Source organism: Ictalurus punctatus, chromosome 15, assembly GCF_001660625.3.
Source record: "Ictalurus punctatus breed USDA103 chromosome 15, Coco_2.0, whole genome shotgun sequence".
NCBI classification, from domain to species: Eukaryota; Metazoa; Chordata; class Actinopteri; order Siluriformes; family Ictaluridae; genus Ictalurus; species Ictalurus punctatus.
This window is the reverse complement of record NC_030430.2, coordinates 7,710,001-7,729,526: the sequence shown is the minus strand read 5'-3', so window position 1 is coordinate 7,729,526 and position 19,526 is coordinate 7,710,001. Positions and strand designations below refer to the sequence as shown.

Below are 19,526 nucleotides of genomic sequence, written 5' to 3'. Positions count from 1 at the left end.
TAATCAATTTAACGTGGTTGGGCATGCGTGTTATGAAAATGATGTTTTAACCTTTTATTTATCACTCGTGTTGTGCCAGGGATCCAGACCCTTTCTTGAGATTTGCTCCTAGTGTGCGTGCCTGCGGATAACTTCGTTTCATTTCATTCATTAATCCTGGATCTAAATCGCCCAAGCAGTATATTTAAAGATTTTTCATCACCTTGACGAGTCAACATTTTAATCAGAATTAAACAAAGGTTTAAGGTGCAGGGTTGTACTTATATTTTATGGCATCACTTGCACTTTTTGTAAAGGCACTGAGTAACAGGCGGGGCTGCGTTCCCCCCCAGGAGAAAAGAATAGTCCTACCGTTACTCCTTAGTTACCAGGTCAGTGATGGTCCTTCGTAAAAGTGACACAGAATGTCTGTAAATAAACTCCGCTGTAAGCAAACAAAATAAAAAAATAAGTCACATGAAACTTCTGAGAAAAGCAGACATCTCTTTATTAATGTTTTATATCAAAAATTGCATCCAGTCACATCTTTGGTTACGTGATAAAACGTAGGCACTCAATTTCAAAACTGCTCAGAAACATTCTTTAGAACACCTGCGTGTTGACTTTCACCACAAGTGCATAAACAAGTGAGAACCCATAAAGTCTAAGGCACTATACACGAGAACTATAGCAAAAAAGAGAGAACTGCAGTCACTAGGCTTTAATTCAGACCATGTGTCCTGCAGCTCCGTGTTTCCTGATCCGCACAAATCTGCTGTCGGATTCTAAATAAAAGTGCATGAAGCTCTCATTCTAAGCAGCGTAAGCTGGCAGGTGAGGATAATGTACAGACAGTAGCATAAAAAACGAGTCATGAAATCTTAAACATTCGTGTGTGCTTAAAAGTGTCATTCGGACCAAAAAGAAGAAACCCAAACAAACGAACTTACACCATGTCGCCACTTACCCTGCTTTGGGAAGCTTTGGATTTGCGCGAACACATAATGAAATCTCTCTGCCAAAAGTCACTGAATATAAATACACACACACACACACACACGATTCAAATGACATCCATTTTAAACTTTAGAAGATGCAAAGCTGGTCAGGTTGTTCCAGACGCCGGCCCTCGTCACACTCCAGTGTTCAGCTACACAGATTTAGTTCATGTTGATAGATACAGGAAGTTCTGCTGGATGTGATTTGAGGCAGAAAAGATTTTTTCCCGTTAGCTACGTCAACCAGGTTTGTGGACACCTGACCTTCACACCCATATGACATTGTTGAACATCCCTTTGCTGCTCCACTCTTCTGGGAGGGCTTTCCACTAGATTTTAGAGCAGATGTGTGTTCAGTCACAAAAGCATTAGTGAGGTCAGGTGGGGATGTCGAGGAGGCTCCAGTTCATCCCAAAGGTGTTCGGTATGGTGGAGGTCGGGGTTCTGAACGGGACACTCAAGTTCTTCTACCGTCTTCCAAACTTACACCATGTCTTCCTGTTGCTCGCTTTGTGCATAGGGGCACGGTCATGCTGGAATAGGGTTTGGGCCTCTGGGTTCCCAGATAATGGATGTAATAGTCAAGTGTCCACAAACATTTGGCTATACAGTGAACCTTGGACTTAGAATGGGTGTTTTCTTTCCTCAACCTCCTTCCAAAATCGAATTAAAAAAAGCAGAATTCAAAAGACACGAACATGGGATATTGTATTAGCTGATGGGCTACATTTGGAGGTGGCTAATTGTGTAAGTTTGAATTTTTTGTAGAAATCACTCTTTCACAAGTCGAGAATAAAAATAAAAAGAAGCCACACACACAACAAAATCTACAGTATATATCTGTTGACAAACACAGGGTCTTGGAGTCATGGCGTTTTCCTGGTACATGGCTGATTGATGTCTAAGGTTCAAACAACCAATAAAAAAAGCTCATAAGCGAGATTCAGGTGCAGTCTCAATAGTCACGTCACATCCTCAGTGAAATGAATGTGAAGTGTGTGTGCAGTCATTGCTTTCACGTGAGGGGATACAGTGCGTGGTTAGCGCCGTCCAAAAAGGTGTTCGTCTCCATATTTCACTGTGTGGCGAAAAAATCACCCACAGCTTCAAGCACTTATTACCTTTAATACACATGCAAACTTATAAATACAGAGTGACCACGCCTTTCTGGGAACACACAGCAGCGGAAAAAAATCATTTTAAATAAGGAAGAAAAAAAAAAGTTTTAAAAACAAACCACCTTACCCAATAAGAGAATTGATAGTAAAAGAAACTAGTGAATTGTCAGCTTTGGGGTGCGGATGCGAACTGCCCGCCTGGGTATCCTGTGGTTTTGGTGTTACTGTAGACCCGTCCCCTGTTCTTCCCACCAGACCCTCTGTGGTAAGGCAACTGGCCGTCGTGTCTTCCCCATGCTGTATAATCTCTCCTGCCTCGTGAGCCACGCCCCCTGAATCCTCCTCGGTCATCCTGGCCATGCCTAACTCCGGGTTTGTACGACTGACTGTGGTAGCTCCGCCTAGTTTTAAGATCGGCGTCACCAAACTCCGCCTTCTCCATCTCCCAGTCTTCCAACGAGGATCCTATGAAACCGCCACCCTTCTCTCGTCTGTTTCCATTGGCCAATGTTGTGGGCTCCGACCCTTGACTCGGCACATCACCACTTAGAACTGCTTGAGCTCCACTACTGTGCTGCATCTCCATGGTAACAGGGACAGCTCCTGGCTTGATATCTCCACCCTCTGAATGTTGTTGACCTTGAACTACCCAAAATGGTTTTTCTACCTGTGGTGTCAAAGACCTCTGACTCCCCTGATCTTCCATTATCGGTGGCCGTGTCAGCATGGGGCTGTCCATCCCATAATGTCGAGGAGGGGGGACGGAGAGATGCTGAGGCCCTCCAGAGGGGGGATGGGCAGAGTACTGCAGTGATGGACCAGCAGGTGGCACTGTATATACGGTGTGATGGGAGGCAATGGGCAATGGCATCTGCATATGCAGCGAATGATGGCTGAACGCCCCGACTTCCATCGGAGAAGGGGTGCGGACTACACCCCTTACCTCAAAATGACTAACAGGAGTTCTCCCAGCAGAGGAAGGGTTGGGGGGATGAAAAATCGGTCTAGAGTTGTCGTCTGGTTGCCAGGGTACAGGAGAAGGAGAGACTTTAAGCTGCATATGGTTGTAGGCCTGAATCAGTGGTGCCAGGTAGGTAACCGGAGGCAACATAGGATACAGGTACGCCTGTGGGCAAAGCAAAACAAGTACAGGCTTCAGCCAATTGTCGTCAGGACTGGGAGTCACAAACAGATTCCATTTATTGCAGGTAAGCGACAAATCTCTCTATGCTCCATCCTTTTCCCTCCACTTTACGGAATTCCCGCATAGCACAGACGTTAATACAGCAGGTTAAAAATAGCTTGCGTCTCTCGATTAAAAGCAACCATGCAGATACCACAGTCCAACAAAGATTACACCTTTATTTTAAACAGAGAAAAAAAAAATTGACCACCTTTTCATGTAATATTTCAGATGAATATAAACATATCTATCGTGAGCGATGAAGTTATAAACTTGGAAATTGTCATCCACGCACCCGTCTCAAGTTAAGCGTGAGGTGGTGGTGCCTTACGGTCAAGCCCCTTGTACAGCAGAACACTCTTGATTCCAATTATTATTATTTTTAAAAAGTACTGTAATATAATCAAGAAAATTCCTATATCTAGGCAACTCTTTTTACTGAGAACTACTGAGCAAGTATGATGACTTTTTATAAAATTTTAATCAGACATCCTTACCTTACGCCCAAGGTTAAAGAAGAATCTAAGGACACTTGTATCTGTAAGCAACAAAAATAATGTTTTAGAGTTAAATGAGAGTAAAATGTAAATTAATTGTACATGAGCTGATTGTAAACGGGGGCTTTTTCATTGTTGAGGTGCAGATGCTGGTTATAGAGCCAGTGCCTAATCTTGAACCATTCTGTGCTCTTCCCCATTAGGGAACAGTAATTAAAAGTAAGTCAAGTACTCTTTGCTGCAGAATAACGGCCCAGGGGGTGGAGTCAGACCTGATCCAGCTCCTCCAACCTAGGCAGACATGAACCAAAGGGCCGAGGGATGAAGAACACTCAGTGTGCTTCAGTTTCAGGCTTCATAAGTGTGTTTGTTCTGTGTTGTACAATGTCTTGTGGTTTAGGGTTATAGGAAGAGTTGGGTCAAGTCCAGCTCCACCCCCTGGACTTTTGGTCCTGCAGCGAGGACCATCTCAACTAAGTGGAACTGGTGAAATTGTAGAACATAGAAACCAGGTTTAGGGTTGGCATCATTTTGTTGCCATGACAACTCATTTACAACATCATGGCTACATTCCTGATTTTGGTCAGTGTGTTACTTTGTAATATAATTTAAAACAAACTTAAATTCTCTGGAGAAGATCCATACTAAAAGATGGTGATTTTTACTTTTTTATGCCCCAATTGTTAAACGACATGATTACGAAATGGTATGGTTATTAAATATGTGCAAATGCTTGTAGGCTGGTTTCTATATACGTTGTCTGGTTCCCTAAATCACCTACTACAGCTTGACCACTGTATCTGTGGAAAAGGGATGTCAGTAAAGCAGATTAGGAAGATGGTACCGCTTGGCAGGTCTTTTCCAGTATTGTCATGGGAGAACGGTGGGAGCTGGGCAGGTTCATCCTTGTCGTTCTGGGGAAAACCGGGGTAAAGCATATCTTGGCAAAGCTGCGCGAGTGTGACAGACTGCTGGGGTGGGGGATCTGCTGAAGTAAAGCAGGAAACAAATCACAACCTTGATACTCAGGTGTGACTAATATCCAATACCACACTGAACAGCAAAAAAAAAAAAAAAAGAACATATGCAACCTTACCTGCAACAGGTGAGACCGCAGGTTCATACAAGTAGGACTCAGCAGCATGAGAGAACGGTGGAGTTGGGAGAGCAGGAGGAAGACCGGGATCTGGCATGGGGGCGGATATATTTGGAGATAAAGATGGCACAGGGCCAGGATATAGGGGGTAAGGTGGATAATGCAGATGAGGCCCAAACCCAACAGAGTAAGATGGGGCAAGAGAAGGGGCTAGTTGAGCAGGAGAGGTAATGGAGTTGGGGACATGGACAGGAGTGGGTACACCAGCTGGATCAGACAGCTCAGATGCTGTCTCAGCAGGAGGAGATTTTGAGGCAGCAGAAAGTTCAGTTGAACCAGGCACTTCAGCAGCAGAAGTTATTGGAGATGGGGCCGGGACAGGACCCTGGGTGGTTGCTGAGGTAGTTTGGGAAAGGGCATGAGTGGGTGCAGGAGAAGTCTGAAATGAGGAAGGGGAGGATAATGGGGTAGATACAGGGTTAGGGGCAGGTGTGACTGGAGATAAAGGTATTGTGTTCATTTGAGAAGGGATAGGAGTGGTAGTAGCTTCTGGAACAGGGTTCAGGGGCACAGGGGTAGTTACCGGTGCAGTCGGATCCAAGACTTGGGATTGAATTGTTTGGGAGGAGTTCTGGGGTAATGCAGGTGTTGTCCCAGGGATGAGCTTGGGCATAGTTAGAGAGTGAGTGGGGGTACACTGAGAGGATACTGGGGTAGGTACAGAGATGGCAGGCACAGGGAGAGTTTGAGGTTGAACAAGGGTAGTCTGAGAAGATACTGGGACCACTTCAGATGGCTCAAGGGCAGCCTGAAACTCGACAGGGGTATTCTCAAACAAAACTATGGGTCTTGTAGATGGAGCAGGGGCAGTTGGAGACTGGATGGGGGTAGTCTGGAAAGAATCTGGCGGTCTTGTAGATGGATCAGGAGCAGTTGGAGACTGGATGGGGGTAGTCTGGAAAGAAACTGATGGTCTTGTAGATGGAGGAGGGGTAGTTTGAGATTGGATAGGGGGAATGCGAGCAGACAAAGATGATGTTGATTTGTAGGGAACTCGGCCAGGTGCTATAGTGGACACAGGGGCAGCTTTTGTGGACTTTGGAGCTGAAGGGGCAGGTAAGGTAGTAGAAGGTGTAGGATTTGGTTCCTCTTTCGGGGGAGGAGATATTCTTTGGTCATGATCCACTGAATCTCTCTTCTGGAGGACATTATAGAGCATAAAACATGTGGATTAAACTACATCATAGTACGCAAAAAACACCTCCGCTACACACGTAACCCTGAACGTTTCAGACAACCTACCGCTGGTTTTCCTTTTTCTGCTTTGTGAACAGGGTTCAGAGATTGCTCTTTGGTATCTGAAACAAAAATCATTAAAACCATCAAAACATTCTTTTAAACCAAAACATGCAATTCCTATTAAACAGAAAGAAACTAAAAGACATCCTGAAATACAGCAAGAACAGCAGTAAAACTGGTCTCTGCACAGGCAGTATCATGTCTGTCTGAACGTCAAACCTCTGGGTAGGTTAGGCAGGTCTGAACACAATCTTTCCAGGCCCTCAAATCAGTATATAACGATCCAGAACACATCCTGGACACCTGACAGCGAGTTATTTCATCTGCACTTTAGGTACTAGGGACCTATGACTGCAGCATTTAGCAGACCCCTTTATGCAGAGCTACTTTCAGAAGTGCTCAGTCAACTGGTTTAAACATTTGTAGCCCTGTCTCTCAGTTTTTTACATTTATGCAGTGCAAAACCAAATTTAATTAAAACACATTTTCTATAAAATAATACATTGGTCTTTACGTAGTAATTGCAAAAGGCAATCTGTTAAAAAACTGCAAATATCAGAGCAAAGTATAGCAACAATTAGCAAACCATATGCTTAGAAATAAATCTCATGTAAGACTAATTTGGAAGAAAAAAAAAAGAAAAAAGAAAAAAAAAGCAGCAAAAGGAGACTCGATCAATTCCCTTAACTCACCTGTGCTGGCTTTCTTTCGGGAGCCTTTCTTCTCAACTCTTCTACTCCCCTCAACACTAGCAGCCTACACACACACACGCACACGCACACGCACACGCACACGCACACAGGATATTCAACAGAACAGTGGTGTGTTATATTTAACTTTCATCCTCGGAAGAGATCGTTTATAAAACGCAGTAAATGCATATGTTTTACCTGCGCACTGGCTTCAAGTGTTGGGAAATTCTCCTCATCTTTGTTCAGGAGCTCCAGCAGCGCTTGTTCGTTCTCCTCTACAGGTGGCACGAACGACCCACCTGCACCCTGGTCACTCCTCCTACACACACACACAAAGTTCCTATAATATATACATGTATGTGTGTGTGTGTACACATTAAGTTTATAACGCACCTGCTGCTGCCATTCTTTCCTAGCGACTGAGGATCTATGGTGGCCTGCGGGGGCCAAGAATGCTGCTGTTGTACGCGGTTGCCAGGGGCGGAGCCTGAGGATTCTGTTGGACCATGTGACACTGACCTCACGGGCTTCCTCCCAGGATTGGCGTCACGCTCTGAAATCAGGAAGACGACGAAACGGTTTCAATTTCCATCCGTCTGAATACCCGAACATTTATTAAAAAACAAAAAAAACAACCTGTATGGTAACAGAAGAATTTATAAACAGGAAGTAAACGTTGCTGCGAAAGCAGGTATTTGAGGCTGGTTTAACATAGGTTATTGATTTTTACGATAAATAACATCACACATACCGGCATCATCTTTATTTATAAAACACTGAAAGCTTATAAGATATTCGGACCGATCGCAGAGACACTAACCGTATTAGGGTTGGACGATACGTCAATATCGTGATCATTTATCTCAAGTTACTTTTCTGAGATATCAAGGTAACTTTTATCTTTTCTAAACAAGTACAAACTGTGGAAGCAGCTGATTTGGTAAAGTTTTCTACTGTTATGAAAATTATTATTTTATTTTAGAGTAAGTAAACAACATTTAGACCCACTGTACTTAGGGACAGTTAAAAATGGACCATTCTGCTACAGTTTGTATCAAGAAATCTTTTTAAATAAAGCAAGAGAGAAATATAAGAACGTGTGAAAGCTAATTAATACCACCTGTGGGCCCGTTGCTGCTGGATGCAGTTTGTCTTTTGCTTTTCTCAGTCACTGTGGTCCAGGAGTCTTCTGAAGGGGTGCGCAGATTCCACAGTGGAACACTGTACCTATACACACATACACACCGCATTGTACTATTTTAAATCCATTTAACGTCATGGTAGATCTTTATAAATGTACAATTTGAATATTTTGTGCTGAATAGTTGGAATTTTGATGCTGAACAACTTGTTAAAGAGTACACGTCCAACCCTGTAGAGAGATTCCCTCTCTCCTTCTTTCACTCACACACACACACACACACACACACGTACTTCTCTCCAAGTTCCTCGATGAAGACGGTTACAGGTCCGTCATCAGGGCTGACGTCCTGAATGTAGGCACTGTAGAAGCGATCTGTATTATTCAACCGCACCTGAGAGACAGAGAGAGATTTTTTTCCCCTCCGTGTAAATTTGTTGGTGTTATTTTGGTGCTCACGTGTGAGGAGTTTGCCCTGGTGAGTGTTTACCATTCAAATACAATAAATAAAAGGGTGTGGAGACTAATTATACGGCAGTTAAGCATGCGCTTTGCATAAGCAGCGGACATTAAAATCTAACCGTTTTATCATGGTTAAGAACAGAGCTAGACCAGACTTGCTGCCATGGCAAGCTCCGCCTCCTCTCCGTTTTCATTGGTAGATACTTTTTTCTGTAGATATCGCTCTAATACACACCTCGCACTTGTCTCCAGCCTTGTAATGCATCCCAGCTGCCATGCAGAAATCCCTCCTCTGCTGAACTGAGACACAAAAATAACACTCATAACTCATTCTGTCAGTACAAAACACACTGCATCAGTGTCCCCTAGCACACACATACAAACACAAACACACACACACACACACGCGCATTACCTCGTTTTGAGCGCAGCCACGCTTCGTACTCCACATTCCTGAAGAGGGAGGGGCTCAGGGAGTCCTGCACCTTGCGAAGTAGGCAGCCACGCCCTACTCCTCTGGCTTGGCCCCGCCCACGACCCTGATGACAAAAACAGTAAAACTTTCAGAAAAGATCTAAACTAAGACAGGACATAAGCACGCAGAGGGAGTCAGAGAGTGTGTGTGTGTGTGCGCGCACCTTATAAGCTGTCCTGTTGCTCACACCAGCTGGCCTGCCTGTAACTTCACTGGACCTGATGAAGAAATTTAAATAATTCATTTAAATAGACATTGTGTTTTTTTTGTTTTGTTTTTTAAGTAAGAGCCCTCGCACTATTATTAGTGCAGTGTTTAAGTAGCTGTCTAGTGTGGTTCATACAGCTAAATTATTATATTGCATCAATAAAAGCCATATTTTTTTCTAAGCACTACACTGAGCTGAAAAAAAAAGAGAAAAAAAAGAAAACGTTAGTGGTTTGATCACGATTTGTACTCGGCGGCGATGATTTTACAAAATTCAGAGCGCAGATTAAACCCCTATTGAACAATACAGCGAGAGGAAAAACTCCCAGAGATGACATGAGCAAGAACCCTTCGAGAGTGACCAGACACTTCTGGACTGGTCTGTGATTATAGCAGCAGTACACACTCACCAGAAATCCTCTCCCTCGTCCAGGTCGGAGTTCCCGCTGCTCTCACGCTCCTCAGTCTCGATGATCTCGCTCTTTGCTCTAGACACCCTCAGGCTTGGCGTTATCACACTCCGGTCTACACCGTACACACGTTCATATAGCAGCTCGTACAGGATCGCTAAAACACACACACACACACACACACACAAACTGATCTTAGTGGATTGTATCAGCAGACATTTCATTAGTGAAGTAACAGATTAACTAGATACGTCACTCACACTGGCACATAGCAGCGTTTTTGACAGAAGATATCGGGTAGACGCTGTCGTAATGGTTCCCATTGAGGAAGCAGAGCAGCACCTGGAATAAATGAGCACTTAATTAACAATTAACTACAGTACACCACCCCTAAACCTGCTTAAAAGACCGTAAAGCAGGTGTGTCCAATCTTATCCCGAACGGGCCAGTGTGGTGCAGGTTTTCATTCCAATCAAGCAGAAGCCACACCCGAGTCTACTGAAAGCCAGGATCAACTGATTAAACAGGTTTAATCAGGTGTGGCTCCGGCTTGGTTGGAATGAAAACCTGCACCCACACCGGCCCTTTCCGGATAAGATTGGACACCCCTGCCGTAAAGCTTCCTATATTGAATAATAGGAATGATGTGCTCGTTCAGCCAAAAAAAAAAAAAAAAAAAAAACAGTATTAGACAACAGGAAGAGACATAAAATCCTACATACTGGTGCGAAAAATAACCGACTAACTATTCAACCAAGTAAATTAATATTTATTGATTTATTAATATTTATTATGTGAAATTATTCTATGAATCATCAAATTGGAAATGCCTCTTTCCTCTAATAAGCCAGTGCTGAACAGCCTGCATTTGCATACTGGAATCTGATTGGCTCTTATATTTTAATGATGCAATAACACAACACATAATTTATATCATATGTTCAGGGTAACTAATACTCTCTAGAGTAGATCTTCTGGGTGTCGCTGCAAACCTTATCAGAGTAGCCGTTCTCCGTGATGTTCACCGGAGGCTCTCCGGGCTGCTGATAGATGATAAAATCGTGCCTAGAAGGAGGAACCGTTAAGATGTTGGAAGATGGCATCATGTGAGCATACGAGACATAAGTAAGGAATAAAGCGCTCCATGGCCTGGTGTTATGGGGAAATAATCAACGGTGAGGTGGTGGGATGAAGCGGAGTTACCAGTACAACCTCGGAGGTGATTATTTTCCTATAACAGCATGTCCTGAGGGTTTTATTTCTCTTATACCGCAGGAATGTTCCAAGGATGACATTTTTTAATTTGTTAAAAGAACATGTTAAATAACTCACTTACGTTCTAGTGGCTATAAACAGTCGTGCTCTCACCAGCCACTCTCGAATTTAATAACACAATATACGCATCTTGTCATGTTAAATAATTTTTTTTTTAAAAGCGTAAACTCCTCTGTGCTGAAGATGTCGGAAACTGTAAAGTTACAGCTTTACTGCTAGCACCGACACTGGAGACTCATTCCATACACGTTACATAAAGTTACAGAAAACATCCCCATATCAACGATTTTTATTATTCTTTTTTTATATAGACGTGGAGGTTCTGCCATACAAGTCTCTGTGAACGAGCTCTTACTACAGAAATGATAACGTATCAGAACGAGCACTTGTGTATAAACTTGTGATTTGCCTGGTATCCGGGATTACTTCCAAAGCTGACAACCATCTGCCCAATCAAGAATGAAGAATTCAACTGTTCTGCAGTATAAAGTCAAATCACAAATGTCTAATAAATAGCATTTAATCCAGTTGTCTTGCTAAACAACAGGCGAAATCTTCTTACTTGTAAAGAACAGCCAGAGCACTTATTTCCACTTGTCCAACCCAGCTCTATAGGCAGGAGAGAAAACAGAAAGAGTAAGTTTCCCAAAATATTGAGTATTTCAGTAGTAAAGATGCACTTGTAGACTTAATAACAGTGAACATTTAAGAAATTGTAACAGGGCCATTAATATGAAGGAGTTGTGATGTTAACAATAAAGATGAACAAATCTATAAACAAAGCCCTATGACTAAGGTACATGAGATACATGACTAAGCAATGAGGCTTGACGTTAAAAACGAAAGTAAAAATGATTACAAGACTCTCCTACAGGCTGATTATTGCCACAAAAAAAAAAGAAGAAAGCTACAGCATTAACTGGGGTGGCACCTCATAGGAAAATAAAATGTACGCATTTAATATAATCTATAAATAAATTGGAGAGGGTTTAATTCCTCCAACTTATTTTGTTACCTGAGGATCCTGAAGCATGTGCAGGTATTCCTCAAAATCACCTTCGATGAACTAAATGCACACAAAACAGATCAGATTCTCTCCCTCTCACACACACACCTCAATTAAAATGTGCATAAAATTAAACGAGAATACAGATGACACACCGACTCGTACAGGTCCCGGTTCTGCCTGAGGTATTTTACACATTCGGCCCGGACTCTGGTGTGTAGACCCTGACAGTGCAGCACCTGAAAAACCACACACACACACACACACACACACACACACACACACACACACACACACACACACACACACAGGTGAAGAAGATGTAAAAGTGTACAAACACACACCCAGCAACTTAACATAGCTGTGGTTTTTTTAAAGGCATGATTAAACTTTGGACTTGGTCACGTGCCTCGTCACGTGTACGTTGTGAAAGGATCTACCCCTGTACAGCTGTGTAAAGGTTTCAAATTTTCACAATGTCTTAAATAATACCATGGTATCAAGGAAAATGTAATGATGCTCCGCCCACTGTAGGCCACACCCCCAGTGTTTGAAAGCAGATTTGCATTGGAAAGCTGGATTGTTTACTGAAATGATTTTGAAGCCTAACTATGCCATTTGAGGCAATTATGTGAAGATTTTGTTATCTGTAATTGCAAAAACTGAATTTAGGGCCAACAGGCCAGAGTCATAGCCATCAGCCTGTTTGACCAGTAAAACTTCGAAAACAAGTACGGCCATAAATAACGCGAACTTGGTCTTAATTTCATCTGTAAATGGAATGTTCAAGAGTAAACCTTTCTATAGCTCAAATAAATAGACAAATAGGTCCATACTGAGGAGAAAAAGTATGAGAAACCCTTGCAATAGCCTTACATTGCTCATTAGTTACATTAGTTTCAGAGCAAACCTGAAAATGCAAACAGCTAACATATAGGTAAAAATCTGTATAAGAAAAACACATATACACACACACATATCCATCCGTATGAAAATAAAACAAATCACAGAGGACCAACAGCACATGATGCACATGTTAAAGTCAATCACGTCCAAATAGGGCCACAGGAAGCAAGGAATACAAATACAGAAATACAAAATAATCTATTTTGTATTTGTTTCTAAACACAGTGGCCCACATTTATCAATCTTTTGGTAATGTTTGCGTAAGCCGAACCAAGCTAAATATTTCTGCCGGGGTTAGGAAACTTTGTAACTGATTTATTTATTTATTTTATTTATTTGGTATCTCTGACAACCCTAAATATACTGAGCTTTCTGTTAATCCTTTTTTGTTTCCTGGAAATGCCCTACATCCTTATTTCAAAAGCCTGATGGGTTTTTTGTTGTTTTAAATGAATTAATTTGTTAATTAAAAACAAACGTTGAAAATGATTCCCTGAACATTTTATTGCCTGAAGTAAAAAAAATGCTTTTAACAAGTTGTGACAAGTTGTTATAACATGTACAGCATATCCTTTAACTATAAAAACAACAAACCCTTTTTAATCCATAACTTTACTCTTAACTTAGTTCTCACAATAAATCATATAACAGCTAAACTAGTTAGCTAACAACTTCAAACTCGACCTTATTTTATTATTAAGTACTTTGCTTTCATCCTTTTTTATTTTAATTTTTATTAATCGTAACGCCACATGCATTGCGGTTGGCTTTACAGCTAAACTAAGCTAAGCTAGGCTAGGATAAGCTAAAATATGCTACGCTGACTGTCAACATTTTGCCCTGGGTTGCTATAAGCAACTTGCTAACGCCACTAGTAGCGCTAAGCTAGTTTGCCAGCCATATTACATGCTGATGTTTAAGGACAGACAAAACACACAAAAAAAGTAATTCATACATAAATGAAAGCTAGTAAAATAAAACAAACATGAAAATTAAGTAGTTACCTGATAACTATTCTTTAGGGGGGAAAAATATTAGTATTATTATAACGCCTGGGTTTTCTAGCTAGCTAGCTAGATTTGCTAACCCATTAAGCTAGCTGTTAAGCGTCTTAACTATATAATCACACCTCTTAGGCAACGTGCAAAGAATTATTGTTTAATTTCCCAATCATGCTCAGAGAAGATGTTGTTTTACAGTCCGTGCGAGTATAATATGAGAAGCAGAGATGGGTTTATTAGCCAGTTTTCGTGTGTTTTGTGTGTTTGTTAGAGTTTCTGACCGGACTGACCTGCTCAGCCACGGCTCTGAATAAGCACGAGCCGTCCTTGGCTATCTTCTTGCGGTGGAGTCCGTTCGCTCTCAGATGCTCGTCCATGAGTTTCTCCACACTTTTCTCGTCGTTCTGCTGCATGTTTGCTCCTGCACGACTCTCCATGACGAGATAATTAAGTAACGTGGGTGTTTGCGTTGGAAATTCTTACATTTCCGAGCTACATATTGAACAGTGAGACAAATAAAGCCGGCACGTACACAAAGAGAGAGAGAGTTAGGAGTCACTTTCGTTTTCGGTGAAGTCCTGATTGAGAAAGCAAAGTTTCACGGATCGGCAGATGGAGAGAGGGGACGCAAAAGCTACTGAGCTGGAAACCAGGCTGAAAGAACTGAATGAAATGTACCACAAGTCACACTAAAAACAACACAACTTTATTAGTGTTGATTCGATTCCGGAAGCTGTGTTTGATTCACTCGTTTTAGAGAATCGACTACATTAATTCAAGTGACTCGACTCTTCTTCAGAGCGACGCCCACAGATTGTGTGCCTTTGTCTAAAGCATAACATCCAACAGAACATCAAGTGTACTTACGAAATCCCACAATGCACTGTAATACACTGCCCGGCCTAAAGTATGTGCATCCCATGACCATCACACCCATATGTGCTTCTTCACCAAAGTTAGACGCACACGAGTGTATAGAATTTTGTTGTATGCTGTAGCATCATATACAGAGGACCAAACACTGTTTCAGCATGACAGTGTTCCTGTGGTCCATGAAGACGTGGTGTGTTAAGATTGGAAGAAGGTAGAAGAACTCGAGTGACCTGCACAGAGCCCTGACCTCAACCCCACTGAACATCACTTTGGGATGAACTGGAACTGGATCCTCGACCAGACATACCAACATCAGCACCTGACCTCAATCTCACTAATGCTCTCGTAGCTGAATGAACACAAATCCACACAGCCACACCCCAAAATCTAGTGGAAAGCCTTCCCAGAAGAGTGGAGCGCATTATAACAATAAATGGACAACACATACAGAATGGAATGTTCAACAAGCGCATACAAGTGTGAAGGTCAAGGATATACAAACTTTTGGTCATATAGTGTGTTTCACAACTTCTCATGTTCGACTGACACAAACAGGTCATAAACTGCCATTTTATGATTTACGATTGCTTAAGTTGTATAAAGCACTTACTAATAAGAACTTAAGTTTTTCCATTCCAACCTTGACATAGCATGTCTTCATGGAGCTCGTTTGATGGAGTAGTCTGATATTAAATTTAAAAAGGTGAAATTGGGAATTAGGCTATTATAGAATCATTGCTTGATCTGTAAAATGTTATTTTGGGTGGATTCCAGACAGTACTAGATGTGGGGGTGGTGTTTGTTGTTTAATTATTAATACAAAATATTGAGCTGCAAGCAGTTATTAAGGGGGCCAAACACTTTTTGTCCCCAGCCCTTAGCAATGGACAAAAACCAGAAGCTGTTAGGAATTGCTAAGAGATCACCTTATGTTCTGTTTTCAGCAACCCTTCCAAGTTGTTAATGAACTTGAAGCTTGTTTGTTAACATTATGTCATATTGCTAAACATATGTGGTAAGTTTGGTCTCGATGATGAAAAAATGTTTGCTGAGAAGTGGCTTCACATCCAGGTTTAAAGACTTTGCCTTCAAATTTGCTTGGAAGTTATGGATGAAATGTCCCGAATATACATTTATTATTATTATTATTATTATTATTATTATTATTATTATTATTATTATTATTATACTTTGATAAAGGAGTCCGTGGCGGCCCATAGAAAGCTTTGAATAAATTTTATGAAATTTGGCGTAGTGATAGAGAACAATCTTAGCTACCTAGCTACAAATTACTAGACAGTCATTTTTGTGGATGTCACTCAAGCACTCTAGCACCACCAATAGGTCAAAAATGGAAATACTTTTATAAGAATAACCACAACACATACACTCGCATATCAGTGTATTAGAAGAAGAAGAAAAGTTTTCAATCAAGCCACCAATCAAGTGGAGTTTATTGATATGTTGATGTTGATTCAATGTGAATAGTACACAGGTAGCTGCCTCACTGTCTGGCCTGGCTTTATCTTTGTGTGTGTGTGTGCACAAGAGAGAGAAGGGATTAGTGGAATATAGATGAGGATGTGGTTCCTGTCCAGCAGCTGTCACACATCCTGGTCCTGAAAAACAGAACGACTAAGTGAAAAATCAGAGAAACAGAGATCCAGTGAAACCGTGATGCTTGCTCTGAGGTAAGTTCAATCAAAATAAAAATAACAAACAACAAAACTTTTATTCCACAGCAAATCTGATTGGTCAGAAGGTGTTGAACAATTTCCTATAACAGCAGTTCTGACAGAAGCTCAGCTGCAAATCACAGGTTTGTTTAGGATTAACGCGCTCGTTCTAATACGTTATCGTTTCTATAGCAACAGCTTAACCTGAAAAATACGTGTAATCAATGATATGTTTATAATAACGGTTTCTGTTAGGAGATGTTTCATTAACGTTTACGGAAGGAGTCTCCAGGGTCCGCGCTTTGTAACAGAGGTAAAGTCGGAGGTAAAGCCGTAACATTACGCTTTGTTCAGGACAGGAGTTCACGCTTTGCGGGTTCTCGGTATGATGACAAGCTGCGGGTTTCCTCGCCTTATTAATTTCGAGAAAGAGAAACCAAGAGATGCTGGTGAGAGAACGACTGTTTACGGCTGCAGGAGTGTAAGTAGGCAGAGGAACTAACTAACACTGTTTTGTGTAACTATAAAACGGATTTAAAAAAAAGTCATTTTTCAATAAATCTAAATGTTTTAATTGTTGACAAATTGCTGTGGTATAAGAGGAACACAACACTTTGTATACAACGTGCTGTTACAGGAAAATAATTAACTTCTGGGTGGTAACTGTAACTCTGATACACCACAACATGCTCATGTTGATTAGTTTCCTCTAACAGCAGGACATAGAGGGGTTTAGTCCTTATCAGGCAACCATATTAAAATAAATACAACATCAAAAGGTACTATAAAGAACAAAGAATATTTGTCCTAAATAACATATATAGCATGTGTGTGTGTGCGCGTGTGTGAGGATGCAGATGAAGCTGATGAAGGCAGTATTGTTGATGTGTGTGTGTCTGAGTGTGTTGCCTGCACAGTGTGTGTGTTTTTCACGCGGAGCTTCAACAGTTACCTGCATGGACATGAAGCCTGGACACATCAGCACTCAACCTCAGCACACACACACAACATCGGCAGTGACTGTACACACCAGCCGCACAGTCTATCTACCACAGCACACACTCATGGGTATGTACACACACACACACACACACACACACACACACACACACACACACCTACAGCATTCCTACTATACTCATACAGGCACATGTGTGTGTTTCAGTGAGTGTGCGCAGCTCTCGAGCATTTATGGGTCTTCTGCTGCACGCACGCTCTGTAGCGGAGGACCGTGTGGTTGGAGGCGAGTTCACACTCCACCCTCCGGGAACACACACACTCTCCTGCCTGTCCACTGCAGACACGGTCACACACTCCGACAAGCTGTTGAAGAGGAACCTGTCGTTCACCTGGAGGGCTCCGGCTCGGCCCAGTGGGGACCTGAGATTCTAGTGAGACACACATACGCACGCGCACACACATGCACTATAATCCATCGCAACAGACACTGTTATGTTATATAATATTTTTCTTTCTTTTCAGTATCACAGTGGTTCATTCCTATTTTGTCTACTGGACTCGGATCCATTCAGCCGTGGTGCATGATGGGACTCGTAAGCCTCCTACTGGACTTGATGCTGGACTACAGGACTGGATCATCTCAGGTAACAAACGTGGAATGGAGGACTAAAGGACTAAAGTGCTGCCGCATCACACTCCTTAAGCAGAGATGATGATAACATAAATGCTTATACATATAACACACACACACACACACACACACACACATTCAATGTCTGCCTTTTTTCCTTCCAGCATCTCCGATGAACTCCGCACTCACACAAACACACACTTCTGCACACACGCACTCGGAATACTCAAGCTCCACACACACACTGACGACTAACTTCCACACACACACTGTTCTGCCCCAACGCACCAAACACTCTGATAAACGAACAAGCACACACGGCCCTAGAAATACCACACACACACATCTATACACAACAACTGCTTCACACACACCAACACACAGTCCTATGGCATCACACACACAACTATACACAACAACTGCATCACACACACCCACACACTCTCCCACTGCAACACACACTCCCACACACTCTCCAACTGCAACACACACTCCCACACACACTCCCACTGCATCACACACACTCACACACGCTCCCATTGCATCACACACTCCCACACACACATCCACACCCACTCCCACTGCATCACACACTCCCACTGCATCACACACAGCCACACACACTCCCACTGCATCACACACAGCCACACACACTCACACTGCATCACACACACCCACTGCAACACACACTCCCACTCCCACTGCATCACACACTCCCACACACACTCCCACACACACTCCCACTGCATCACACACAGCCACACACACTCACACTGCATCACACACACCCACTGCAACACACACTCCCACTCCCACTGCATCACACACTCCCACACACACTCCCACACACACTCCCACTGCATCACACACAGCCACACACACTCGCACTGCATCACACACACCCACTGCAACACACACTCCCACTCCCACTGCATCACACACTCCCACACACACTCCCACACACACTCCCACTGCATCACACACAGCCACACACACTCCCACTGCATCACACACTCCCACACACACTCCCACTGCATCACACACACCCACACACACTCCCACTGCATCACACACATCCACACACACTTCTACTGCATCACACACACCCACACACACTCCCACTGCATCACACACATCCACACACACTTCTACTGCATCACACACACCCACACACACTCCCACTGCATCACACACACCCACACACACTCCCACTGCATCACACACACCCACACACACTCCCACTGCATCACACACATCCACACACACTTATACTGCATCACACACACTCACACACACTCCCACTGCATCACACACACCCACTCACACTCCCACAGAAAGACACACTCCCACTGGATCACTCATTACCACACACACCCCCACTGCATCACACACACACCCACCCACTGCATCACACACTCCCACTGCATCACACACACTCACACACACTCACACTGCATCACACTCCCCCGCTCCACCTTCAGCTTTACACGTAGAGCTGTCTGCTGCACTCCAGCGCTCTCTGTCTGATCCAGTGGAGCCGTGGCCCAACCCTGACAATCCTGTAGGTACGTCTCACACTCCAGAACTCCTTCAGTGTTCTAGACAAGATTCAGTCCAGTTTAATGAATGTGCTTTTATTCT

At 42.8% G+C, this 19,526-nt stretch overlaps 2 protein-coding genes across 3 annotated transcripts in view; one reads left to right on the top strand and one right to left on the bottom strand.

The window, feature by feature from the left end:
* Positions 1 to 463: 463 nt before the first annotated feature.
* otud4 (OTU deubiquitinase 4) lies at positions 464 to 14,517 on the bottom strand. Of its 2 annotated transcripts, none has more exons than XM_017486801.3 (20): positions 14,036 to 14,517; positions 11,994 to 12,077; positions 11,848 to 11,898; positions 11,395 to 11,441; positions 10,550 to 10,622; positions 9,818 to 9,899; positions 9,558 to 9,714; positions 9,104 to 9,158; positions 8,881 to 9,004; positions 8,701 to 8,765; positions 8,297 to 8,397; positions 7,983 to 8,089; positions 7,256 to 7,415; positions 7,061 to 7,181; positions 6,863 to 6,926; positions 6,174 to 6,229; positions 4,872 to 6,069; positions 4,620 to 4,760; positions 3,776 to 3,816; positions 464 to 3,221 (listed from the first exon to the last, which is right to left on the bottom strand). In XM_017486801.3, exons 1-20 carry the CDS (start codon positions 14,180 to 14,182, stop codon positions 2,262 to 2,264), a joined length of 3,834 nt encoding a protein of 1,277 aa, XP_017342290.1. In that variant the 5' UTR covers positions 14,183 to 14,517; the 3' UTR covers positions 464 to 2,261. The 2 variants fall into 2 exon arrangements, with proteins under 2 accessions (XP_017342290.1, XP_017342289.1); XM_017486800.3 differs by having other exon boundaries at positions 4,620 to 4,763; positions 14,036 to 14,516.
* Positions 14,518 to 16,497: 1,980 nt separating this feature from the next.
* The window catches only part of LOC124628961 (mucin-2), a 3,889-nt gene continuing 860 nt past the window's right edge, over positions 16,498 to 19,526 (top strand). The window contains exons 1-4 of the mRNA XM_053686404.1: positions 16,498 to 17,362; positions 17,460 to 17,685; positions 17,777 to 17,898; positions 18,050 to 19,450. Of these exons, the coding sequence (XP_053542379.1) occupies positions 17,146 to 17,362; positions 17,460 to 17,685; positions 17,777 to 17,898; positions 18,050 to 19,450 (1,966 nt within the window). The 5' untranslated portion in view covers positions 16,498 to 17,145. The remainder of the gene's footprint in view (positions 17,363 to 17,459; positions 17,686 to 17,776; positions 17,899 to 18,049; positions 19,451 to 19,526) is intronic.